Source organism: Protomyctophum bolini, assembly GCF_963924005.1.
Source record: "Protomyctophum bolini genome assembly, chromosome: 11".
NCBI lineage: Eukaryota > Metazoa > Chordata > Actinopteri > Myctophiformes > Myctophidae > Protomyctophum > Protomyctophum bolini.
In genome coordinates, this window is record NC_137872.1 from 2,860,972 (window position 1) to 2,873,778 (window position 12,807).

The following is a 12,807-nucleotide window of genomic DNA, read 5'->3' on the forward strand; positions in this document are numbered from 1 at the left end:
ATGCAATCAGACAGGACTTTTCTGTGTGGATGTATCTGGGCTGTCGAGGCCAGAAAGTAGTTTTTTGCCACTCAGTAGTCCGTAGGCCTTCCTGCATAACTTCCTGGTTTGATGATGATGTCACACGCGTACCCTCAATGCATCGTATCGAGTGCATAGTTCAGCTCATTTTATATTTGTTATGAATTATTTTGTTCAGTAAGCAAAAGAACATTTTAGAAATTTTAGAATCGGCCTTAGTCCTAAATGGGTTACGTACGTAGGTACGCAGTCATAACAACAGAGTACATCATGAAACCCTTTGAGTTAACCCATTCTGAACGGGAACCCGTTTTGGTGTTGGCATCATGTTATGCTTTAGCTATTGAAAAATAGCAGATCTACAAGCTCATAGCGCGCCACCGAGTGGCGCGCTACGAGCTTGTAGGTCTGCTATTTTTGAAAAATCGAACAACGACTGACATTTTTTAGAATCTGATCTCAGGTCAGAATGGGTTAATCAGACCAGTGTGTGTCCAGTGGAAACCTCGTATGAATCTGATCTCAGGTCAGAATGGGTTAATTTAACCTGGATGAGTGTACAACTGGAACCAAATGGACCCCGTACGGCGTACGGTTTCAGGTGCCTGGCGGCGGGCCGGGGGACACTCACCTTGTAGTGGCGGGCCACGTCCGGCACGCCGCCGTAATCGGCGGTCAGCTGGTTCTTGATCTTGTTGATGCCGTCGTTCTCGATGTTCACGGCGCCGATCAGCATGTTGTTGGAGATGTTGTCCAGGTGGCCGCGGAACTTCAGCCAGGGCCCGGCGGCACTGATGTGGTCCGTGGTGCACTTACCCTTCACCTGCAGAGGAGGAGGAGGAGGAGGAGGAGGAGGAAGGAGGAAGGAGGAAAAGGTTTGAAAACATATTATAATACGAGTAAGACGCGCGAACGCGGGAAGCGAACGCACTCAGCTCCATATATGGGCACAAAAGGGGCCAGGTCCACAACAAACAAATCACTGGCCCCTTTTGTGCCCATATATGGAGCTGAGTGATTGCTGATGCAACACACTCCATATTTGGATAGTGGGACAGACACACGGACAGACAGACACACAGACAGACAGACATGATCTGCTAGGTCTCATAGTAAGTGCTCACTGCGTTCGCAATAATGAAATTGGGGACCGGGACCTACCTAGTCTTAGTTTTAGTCGTCATAGCTTAGTTTCCATGTAGTTTTCCTCAGTGAAAAGAGGTAGTATATTTAGTCTGAGTTTTAGTCGTCATAGCTTAGTTTTCATTTACGGTAGTTTCCATGCAGTTTTCCTCAGTGAAAAGAGGTAGTATATTTAGTCTTAGTTTTAGTCGTCATAGCTTAGTTTTAATTTACGGTAGTTTCCATGTAGTTTTCCTCAGTGAAAAGAGGTAGTATATTTAGTCTGAGTTTTAGTCGTCATAGCTTAGTTTTCATTTACGGTAGTTTCCATGTAGTTTTCCTCAGTGAAAAGAGGTAGTATATTTAGTCTGAGTTTTAGTCGTCATAGCTTAGTTTTAATTTACGGTAGTTTCCATGTAGTTTTCCTCAGTGAAAAGAGGTAGTATATTTAGTCTGAGTTTTAGTCGTCATAGCTTAGTTTTCATTTACGGTAGTTTCCATGTAGTTTTCCTCAGTGAAAAGAGGTAGTATATTTAGTCTTAGTTTTAGTCGTCATAGCTTAGTTTTAATTTACGGTAGTTTCCATGTAGTTTTCCTCAGTGAAAAGAGGTAGTATATTTAGTCTGAGTTTTAGTCGTCATAGTTTAGTCTTCCTCAGTGAAAAGAGGTAGTATATTTAGTCTGAGTTTTAGTCGTCATAGTTTAGTCTTCCTCAGTGAGAAGAGGTGGTCTTCCTCACCTTGATGAGGACCTTCATGTCCTCCAGGTCCTTCCCGGTCCACCTGTCGAAGGGCTCCAGCAGCTGCAGGCGGTTACTGGTGGGGCTCACGTCCACCTTTCAGAGGATCAACGATACACATTCACAATATAGTGGAAAATATAGTGGCCCTCTCCATCATCAAAGTTGCCCACCCCTGCTCTGGATAATTGTACTATTCCATAGCCATTCACCTTTGAAGAAGTGAACTCACCTTGACAGAGCTGCCGTCGGCCGGCGGGTATTGGTAGGTGTCCTGGCCGGGGTCAAAGTCCTTGGTGGGGAGTTCGTCACCGCTGGGGGGCTCAAACATGAACTTCTCTCCATTGGCGGCCGTCAGGTAGTCGGTCTCGGGGTTGAAGTCCAGGGTGCCAGCGATGGCCATAGCAGTGACGATCTAGGAAGCAAGGGGGTAAGGTATGGTTAGGTAATTTTATTTATAGAGCGCCTTTCAAAACAGTTGTTACAAGGTGCTGAACAATAAAATAAAAGGAATGAAACAAGAACATCACAATAAAAAGAAATAAGAAACAGAGCAGTGAAGACAGTACCTAGAAATAGATAAGATAGAACAGTACATAGAAATCAACAACAAATTGAAGCAATCACTGGAGCAAACCAAAATGTCTGCGTTACAAATTAGTTTTTAGTAGCTTCCTAAAGTGCGTCAACAGACACAGCGTTTCTCAAGTAGAGAATATGACATTTTAAGAATTCATGTGGGGAATTCAGCACTTGTGTTTAACTTAAGTGTTTGTCTACAATTAGAAGAACTAGAATTTCGGCCCCCTTCGGGGGCCTCATCCCAGTGTCGTTGCAGCGCAATATGGGAAGAAAGAAATTCACTTCATGTTTCAGCTGTGTTTTTAAACTCAGTAGTGTGCCCTGCACACAGCGCACACTCGCAATTGTAGCTGGAGGGCGACGCGACACACACACACGCCCACACACACACAGAGCGATGTGTGGATAAATCACTGAGATTTGGGAAATGTGTTCTGAATGGGCCTGAATATATGTGTGTAGGCTGCAGCAATGATTTCATAAAGTGTAGTTTAGTTTTGAACAGGCAACTAATGTAGTGATAGATTAATTGAATGGGCCTGAATAGATAGATAGATAGATTTCTTTATTTTTGTGTCATGCACCAAAGGCGCCCAGCCCACATGGGCTTACAGGACACACCATATCATTGCATTCAATATTGCATTGTGTACAATAAACAGATATGTTTTGTTGATATTCCCTTTTTTTTTTACACAAACAAAAGATTCTGCCTTATTTCCCACGCCCTGCATAAAAAGTCTGCCAAAGCAAAAGTACCTTTCCTAAAACATAAGTCCAGTTTTTCATAGTCCTCCAAGCAGAAAAAGTCTGCACAGATGGTTGTCATTTTCCAAAATAATACATGTGTTAATGCTTCATATAATGGGCAGTAAAACAAAAGATGATAGATTGAACAGGCAACTAATGTAGTGATTGATTAATTGAATCCTAGTTACGTTGCAGCGCAATATGGGAAGAAGGAAATTGCGGGAGTTGAGTCAGTTGACAGACTCCACTTCATGTTTCAGCTGTGTTTTTAAACTCAGTAGTGTGCCCTGCACACAGCGCACACTCGCAATTGCAGCTGGAGGGCGACGCGACACACACACACACACACACACACACACACAGAGCGATGTGTGGATCGCGACACACACACAGGGCGATGTATGGATAAATCAAACGAACGATTAAGCAAGAAACATTGAGAAGGATGCAACATGCTGTGTGATTTACCTGTTTGGGTTTGTTTTGCGCGACTGGCTCGCAAATGTTTGGAGGCACGCGTGTATTTAGAAAGTGCGCTGCGTTTTCTTCGTGGCATATTGTGTTTTTGGGGGGGTGATGGCAGAGTATATTCCAGTCCAGTTGGCGGTGGCAAGCATGAGTCGTTGTTGTTTGTGTCTTTGTTGTTGGTGGAGTGAGTAGCCTACAGTGCAGTCAGAGAGTAGTTCACAGGTCACACACAGGAGCAGTGAAAGGGGGAGGGGACTTGGGATGGCAGTGTAGAGTAGGCACGACATTGAGGGGTAGAAACCATCCCGGTCGCGTGGTTCATCTAACGCGTGTGTCACTGTGAAGGACTGGCCCCATTAAGTGAACGTAGTTGGCGACACAGGAGCAGTGAAAGGGGGAGGGGCCTTCGGATGGCAGTGTAGAGTAGGCACGACATTGAGGGGTAGAAACCATCCCGGTCGCGTGGTTGATCTAACGCGTGTGTCACTGTGAAGGACTGGCCCCATTAAGTGAACGTAGTTGGCGTAGTAGACGCCAACATGACGATTCTGACGTAGGCTGTTGAGGTTGAGCAAGAATAGCGTGTTTCAGAAAAGTAATATTTAAACAGTAAATAAGACATTTTTGGCGAATGCAATGTAGTCTATATGTTTTGTGGGAGTGTGCAGGTTTCATTTTGCATAGAGAGATGTGTGGTGGAAGTGTGGCTTGGTCGGAGATAGAGCACGAATGAACGGCCATGTGCTCATGTACCCCCTGTCTATTAGGGTAGCAGGATGGGCCTGAATATATCTGTGTAGGCTGCAACAATGATTTCATAAAGCGTAGTTTAAAATAGTTTTGAACAGGCAACTAATGTAGTGATAGATTAATTGAATGGGCCTGAATAGATAGATAGATTTCTTTATTTTTGTGTCATGCACCAAAGGCGTCCAGCCCACATGGGCTTACAGGACACACCATATCATTGCATTCAATATTGCATTGTGTACAATAAACAGATATGTTTTGTTGATATTGCCTTTTTTTTTTGTTACACAAACAAAACATTCTGCCTTATTTCCCACGCCCTGCATAAAAAGTCTGCCAAAGCAAAAGTACCTTTCCTAAAACAAAATTCCAGTTTTTCATAGTCCTCCAACCAGAAAAAGTCTGCACAGATGGTTGTCATTTTACAAAATAATACATGTGTTAATGCTTCATATAATGGGCAGTAAAACAAAAGATGATAGATTGAACAGGCAACTAATGTAGTGATAGATTAATTGAATGGGCCTGAATAGATCTGTGTAGGCTGCAACAATTGGCGTGCTTTGTGTAAATGGCCGTGGTGAGCTTCACTGTTCCTTTTTAGACATTCCACAGCGCCAGCGCCATGGGGGAGGGAGGAGGGGCACACACACACACACACACACACACACTGGGGCCAGCGTGTAGGCATAGTCTACTGTAGTAAATATAGGCGACTAATAATGTGCATGGAATGGATAGTGCATGAGTGTGCAGGGTCAGCGCACACGCGCAATTGCGATGTATGGATAAATGAAATGATTAAGCAGGCAACATTGAGAAGCATGCAACATGCTGTGTGATTACCTGTTTCGGTTCGCGACACACACACAGGGCGATGTATGGATAAATGAAACGAACGATTAAGCAAGAAACATTGAGAAGGATGCAACATGCTGTGTGATTTACCTGTTTGGGTTTGTTTTGCGCGACTGGCTCGCAAATGTTTGGAGGCACGCGTGTATTTAGAAAGTGCGCTGCGTTTTCTTCGTGGCATATTGTGTTTTTGGGGGGGTGATGGCAGAGTATATTCCAGTCCAGTTGGCGGTGGCAAGCATGAGTCGTTGTTGTTTGTGTCTTTGTTGTTGTTGGTGGAGTGAGTAGCCACAGTGCAGTCAGAGAGTAGTTCACAGGTCACACACAGGAGCAGTGAAAGGGGGAGGGGACTTGGGATGGCAGTGTAGAGTGGGCACGACATTGAGGGGTAGAAACCATCCCGGTCGCGTGGTTCATCTAACGCGTGTGTCACTGTGAAGGACTGGCCCCATTAAGTGAACGTAGTTGGCGACACAGGAGCAGTGAAAGGGGGAGGGGCCTTCGGATGGCAGTGTAGAGTAGGCACGACATTGAGGGGTAGAAACCATCCCGGTCGCGTGGTTGATCTAACGCGTGTGTCACTGTGAAAGACTGGCCCCATTAAGTGAACGTAGTTGGCGTAGTAGACGCCAACATGACGATTCTGACGTAGGCTGTTGAGGTTGAGCAAGAATAGCGTGTTTCAGAAAAGTAATATTTAAACAGTAAATAAGAAATTTTTGGCGAATGCAATGTAGTCTATGTCTTTTGTGGGAGTGTGCAGGTTTTATTTTGCATAGAGAGATGTGTGGTGGAAGTGTGGCTTGGTCGAAGATAGAGCACGAATGAACGGCCAGGTGCTCATGTACCCCCTGTCTATTAGGGTAGCAGGATGGGCCTGAATAGATCTGTGTAGGCTGCAACAATTGGCGTGCTTTGTGTGAATGGCTGTGGTGAGCTTCACTGTAACTTTTTAGACATTCCACAGCGCCAGCGCCATGGGGGAGGGAGGAGGGGCACACACACACACACACACACACACACTGGGGCCAGCGTGTAGGCATAGTCTACTGTAGTAAATATAGGCGACTAATAATGTGCATGGAATGGATAGTGCATGAGTGTGCAGGTTCGGCGCACACGCGCAATTGCGATGTATGGATAAATGAAATGATTAAGCACGCAACATTGAGAAGCATGCAACATGCTGTGTGATTACCTGTGTCGGTTCGCGACACACACACACACACACACACACACACACACAGGGCGATGTATGGATAAATCAAACGAACGATTAAGCAAGAAACATTGAGAAGGATGCAACATGCTGTGTGATTTACCTGTTTGGGTTTGTTGTGCGCGACTGGCTCGCAAAAGTTTGGAGGCACGCGTGTATTTAGAAAGTGCGCTGCGTTTTCTTCGTGGCATATTGTGTTTGTGGGGGGGTGATGGCAGAGTATATTCCAGTCCAGTTGGCGGTGGCAAGCATGAGTCGTTGTTGTTTGTGTCTTTGTTGTTGGTGGAGTGAGTAGCCTACAGTGCAGTCAGAGAGTAGTTCACAGGTCACACACAGGAGCAGTGAAAGGGGGAGGGGACTTGGGATGGCAGTGTAGAGTGGGCACGACATTGAGGGGTAGAAACCATCCCGGTCGCGTGGTTCATCTAACGCGTGTGTCACTGTGAAGGACTGGCCCCATTAAGTGAACGTAGTTGGCGACACAGGAGCAGTGAAAGGGGGAGGGGCCTTCGGATGGCAGTGTAGAGTAGGCACGACATTGAGAGGTAGAAACCATCCCGGTCGCGTGGTTGATCTAACGCGTGTGTCACTGTGAAGGACTGGCCCCATTAAGTGAACGTAGTTGGCGACACAGGAGCAGTGAAAGGGGGAGGGGCCTTCGGATGGCAGTGTAGAGTAGGCACGACATTGAGGGGTAGAAACCATCCCGGTCGCGTGGTTGATCTAACGCGTGTGTCACTGTGAAGGACTGGCCCCATTAAGTGAACGTAGTTGGCGTAGTAGACGCCAACATGACGATTCTGACGTAGGCTGTTGAGGTTGAGCAAGAATAGCGTGTTTCAGAAAAGTAATATTTAAGCAGTAAATAAGGCATTTTTGGCGAATGCAATGTAGTCTATGTCTTTTGTGGGAGTGTGCAGGTTTTATTTTGCATAGAGAGATGTGTGGTGGAAGTGTGGCTTGGTCGGAGATAGAGCACGAATGAGCGGCCAGGTGCTCATGTACCCCTGTCTATTAGGGTAGCAGGATGAATGTTCATGGGATCACTATGATATACCTGTATTTGTGCATTGTAGTGCACAATGTTCATGGGATCACTATGATATACCTGTATTTGTGCATTGTAGTGCACAATGTTCATGGGATCACTATGATATACCTGTATTTGTGCATTGTAGTGCACAATGTTCATGGGATCACTATGATATACCTGTATTTGTGCATTGTAGTGCACAATGTTCATGGGATCACTATGATATACCTGTATTTGTGCATTGTAGTGCACAATGGGCGGCGGTGGCTCAGGGGTAGAGTGCCTGGATGGGAACCGCAAGGTTGCCAGTTCGAACCCGGGCTCCCCCAGAGTTAGTGTCGAAGTGTCCTTGAGCAAGACACTGAACCCCTAATTGCTCCTGATGTGCTGGTTGGTGACTTGCATGGTTTCCGCTGCCATCGGTGTGTGAATGTGTGAATGTAATGCACAATCTATGTAAAGCGCCTTGGATAAAGGCGCTATATAAATGCACCATTTACCATTTACCATTTACCACAATGTTCATGATCTACTCTAGTAGATAGATACCAATGGAACTGTTTTGTTGTAATGTTTTGAACTAGGGCATTCACTTCTAGTCATTTTAACTAGTTACTAGTTCGTTTTTTCTTATCAACTAGTACCAACAAGGTCGACTAGTGGATTGATTCACTAGTCGACTAGTTGAATAGTCGACCAGTTGCTTAATGCCCTATTTTAAACTAAGCATTTTTAATAGCGACCCATTATTAGAAAATCATTGGACACCTCAGGCTTCAGTCTCAAAACACCTTTTACTGCCCAGGCAGCACAACTCTGATCATAACTTCTTTTTGCCCCGTTATATTATTATTATTAGCCTGAGATCATCATCCAGCAAAAAAACCCTATTGAAGGTTCAAAAAACCTCGCCTTATTACAAAAGGGGAAGAGAAGAGAGTCCACACACACACACACACACACACACACACACACACACACACACACACACACACACACACACACACACACACACACACACACACACACACACACACACACACACACACACACACACACACACACACAGGTTTGCTCCAAGGTGTTTGCTTTTTATTCAAAACACATAAATAAGTCACAACGTTTTGGCCTTCATCAGGTGAGCCTGACCGTTGTGACTTATTTATCGTGTTTTGAATAAAAAGCAAACACCTTGGAGCAAACCTGGTGTGGAGTGGACTTTATTGTATGATCAACTGATACTTTTTGTACAGGTTTCGATAGTCATTAGTGCCGTCATTATTAATAATAAATTAACTAATGTTATTGTACTTATGCCAACAGTAAAAATGTGAACCAAATGATATTTCTCAGCAACAACATAAATGATAATGATCATTGACAATGAGGGTAATGTGAATAAGGATAATAACAACAATAATAATGTGTAATCCAACGGTTATGTAATGATATCTCTACGGTGACACTGGGGGGGGGGGGTTGGTGTAGGATGCAATTCTCGTAACTGACTTTTGTTTGTGAATCTGTTAATGTAATGAGTATTACGATTCATTTTCTGTTGTAAGTAGGGTAGGCATTTATAAGCTTTTAGCTTCTGCCTACTCCTTTTGATCATCATCATGTTTTTGGTTTTGTTTTCATACCAGCTTACGTTCATTGTCTTTACATTTTGTATCTGAAACTGAAGGAAGATCAAATAAACTAAACTAAACTAAGACTCTCTTCTCTTCACTGTACTTACCGTAGTCCAGCACCAGACAGGAACTGGACGTTACCACAGCCATAATACTAGAGGGAGTGTAAATGATGATCTGGTACCACCCATTTTTAGAACAAATATTATGGGTAAATTCCATAGACTGTAAAAAATATGGACAAAGCGTTCTGCGGGTCTAACATGAACCTAAAATGAAGCCTGTCAGTCCTTGCAATGGAAGTCGCCATCTTTCTAGGGACCATAATGGGACCATCATTTTCCAAAAAGAATATTATGACATTAGAAATGAGACTTTAAACTAGTGACTGGAAGCAAAAAGTATTCATGACCATGTTTATTAAGGTAATACAGTCTAGGTAAAGTTGGGCCCAAATACATGGACTTCTATGGGGCTATGGGTTTTTCTGGGTCCAGTGACAGCGCCACAACAGGCCATTATATGAACTTTCATTTCCTTAGTGGCTTCACAAAATATCTGTCTGACTGCCCCCCTGGTAAATTCACATTTCACAGCACTGCCACTCAAGTGTGGAATGCCCTGCCCCTTCCTTCAAAACAAGCAGATCACTGGTTTCCTTTAAAAAAGGGTCTGAAAACTCACCTGTCACTGTCATCAGGTCAAAGGGAGAGAAGGTGATTGGCTCCCCCCTCCCCCCCCCCCCTTTTTAATGTTTTATTAATGTATTTCTATTCCAACCTGTACATATAGATCTAGTGTGTTTGAGAAACGTAGTGTTTGTTGTCACTGTTGTCATTGTGAATGAATGCATGGGACCCGAATGGAAACAAGACCGCTAAGGTCTTTCTTCGGTACCATCCTTTTGGACCAATGCTGTGCTTGACTGTACCCTGTACTGTTTGCATCAAATTGTCTAATAAAATGATCAATCAATCAATGTGCGCCAGCCACCTAATGTACTTTTAATACTTTGCCGAACGGGCCCCTCGGCTGTGGAACTAACTCACTGCCGGACAGAGGATCTCAGGCTGGCAAACTCAGTATCCTCTTTTAACTCACTGCCGGACGGAGGATCTCAGGCTGGCGAACTCAGTATCCTCTTTTAAATCGCGGTTAAAAACTCACCTTTATTGCACAGCCTTTTTATGAAATGTTTTAATTGCGTTTCTTTTGTTTTGTTTTATTCTTATTGTATTTTTTTACTGCTATTATTATCTGTAAAGCACTTTGTGAACTTGTTTTTTGTTAAGGTGCTATATAAATAAAGTTATAATTATTATTCTATTTACCTCGGGGGAGGTGACGAAGGCGTGGGTGGCGGGGTTGGCGTCGTTCCTGCCTGTGAAGTTCCTGTTGTAGGACGTGACGATGGTGTTCTTCTCTCCTTTCTTCACGTCCCTCCTGAAGAAGACACAGAGCAGAATGGCAAGGTCAGGTCAGTGATGTCATAATGGCAAGGTCAGGTCAGTGATGCAAGACAGGGAGCATAATGGCAAGGTCAGGTCAGTGATGTCATAATGGCAAGGTCAGGTCAGTGATGTGTGGAACACATGGAAGACAGAGAACATAATGCCAAGGTCAGGTCAGTGATGTCATAATGGCAAGGTCAGGTCAGTGATGTCATAATGGCAAGGTCAGGTCAGTGATGTAAGACAGAGAGCATAATGGCAAGGTCAGGTCAGTGATGTCATAATGGCAAGGTCAGGTCAGTGATGTAAGACAGAGAGCATAATGGCAAGGTCAGGTCAGTGAAGTGTGAAGACACAGAGCAGAATGGCAAGGTCAGGGCAGTGATGGAAGACAGAGAGCATAATGCCAAGGTCAGGCCAGTGATGTAAGACAGAGAACATAATGCCAAGGTCAGGTCAGTGATGTGTGGAAACTGCTTCATGTGCACCATTTCTTGTTCTGCTTCATCATCAAAGCTTTGTCTCACAATCACTCGGTACAGACACTTTAGTAAACTTTAGTAAAGCAGGACTTATGCACTCTTTTCTTCTTTTTATCCTTCCAAAATGTGATATTGCCCTGTTGGCCCTGTTTCAGTGTGGACTTTGATGTCATATGTACGTAGCTCATCTAAAGAAAAAGGACTATACAGAGACATTGGAGATGGAGCCACTTGGAGGGGGGGATGAAAAAGATCTTGGGTCTATAGAGTCTCTAGACCCATAAAACCTGTTCAAACCCTTAAAAAAATAAAAATGTCTAGAGTCTAGACATTTGAAGGGTTTTAACAGGTTTTATGATGAGATTACAGACGATGGTCCGTTTACAGCCAAATACGTATGTGCTGGATTTTTACTTTAGCACTATGTCCATTGCCCACTATCTCCTGTTCCTTTTTTATTTATTTGATGTAAAAGGGCCATCTTCTGTTCCATTTCATGTTGGAAACATGGCAGGAGGAGGAGAGGAGATGTTGGAACTTGGAAACAAACAAAAAATCTTGGGAATTGCACTTTGTGTGTAAAAATGCTATCTATAATGTATTGCTTTTTCAGAAAAAAAGAAAGCAGGACTTATGAATGAGGTAAAACAATATAAAGTACCTGTCCCACTGTCCGATGCAGGGTCCACATGCGTTGGCGAGGACCACTCCTCCTACATCACTCAAGATCTTAGCCTGGGAATGCAAAACAAAAAAAACACAATGGGAAAAGATCATAGAGCACCGAAGTCCTGACGTAACTCGCTCATCCCTTCGATTCCCCTGGTTCTAAAGTCCTGGCGTAACTCGCTCATCCCTTCGATTCCCCTGGTTCTAAAGTCCTGACGTAACTCGCTCATCCCTTCGATTCCCCTGGTTCTAAAGTCCTGACGTAACTCGCTCATCCCTTCGATTCCCCTGGTTCTAAAGTCCTGACGTAACTCGCTCATCCCTTCGATTCCCCTGGTTCTAAAGTCCTGACGTAACTCGCTCATCCCTTCGATTCCCCTGGTTCTAAAGTCCTGACGTAACTCGCTCATCCCTTCGATTCCCCTGGTTCTAAAGTCCTGACGTAACTCGCTCATCCCTTCGATTCCCCTGGTTCTAAAGTCCTGACGTAACTCGCTCATCCCGACGATTCCCCTGGTTCTAAAGTCCTGACGTAACTCGCTCATCCCGACGATTCCCCTGGTTCTAAAGTCCTGACGTAACTCGCTCATCCCGACGATTCCCCTCCTGGTTCTAAAGTCCTGACGTAACTCGCTCATCCCGACGATTCCCCTCCTGGTTCTAAAGTCCTGACGTAACTCGCTCATCCCGACGATTCCCCTGGTTCTAAAGTCCTGACGTAACTCGCTCATCCCGACGATTCCCCTGGTTCTAAAGTCCTGACGTAACTCGCTCATCCCTTCGATTCCCCTGGTTCGCGGAAGTAATTTCTCTATGGAGAATAACATGGGGTGATCTTAATATCGTCTACTATAAGCGTTGTGGTCCAAAAAGAAACAAGCTGTCTCTGCGTTATTGTCAGGGAGGTGTCTCTGTATCGTTATATTGTCAGGGAGGTGTCTCTGTATCGTTATATTGTCAGGGAGGTGTCTCTGTATCGTTATATTGTCAGGGAGGTGTCTCTGTATCGTTATATTGTCAGGGAGGTGTCTC

General features: G+C 44.5%; 1 protein-coding gene across 2 annotated transcripts in view; it reads right to left on the reverse strand.

Moving 5' to 3' along the window:
• Positions 1–12,807, reverse strand: part of LOC308323606 (aconitate hydratase, mitochondrial-like) — a 54,083-nt gene that overhangs the window by 8,392 nt on the left and 32,884 nt on the right. For both annotated transcript variants that reach the window (XR_013964828.1, XM_080775360.1), the window contains exons 11-15: positions 11,768–11,841; positions 10,505–10,616; positions 2,115–2,297; positions 1,883–1,978; positions 653–844 (exon numbers count right to left, since the gene is read on the reverse strand). Coding sequence is in view for 1 of the 2 variants with exons in the window: in XM_080775360.1 (XP_080631486.1) it covers positions 653–844; positions 1,883–1,978; positions 2,115–2,297; positions 10,505–10,616; positions 11,768–11,841 (657 nt within the window). In the remaining variant the exon portion in view is untranslated. The remainder of the gene's footprint in view (positions 1–652; positions 845–1,882; positions 1,979–2,114; positions 2,298–10,504; positions 10,617–11,767; positions 11,842–12,807) is intronic.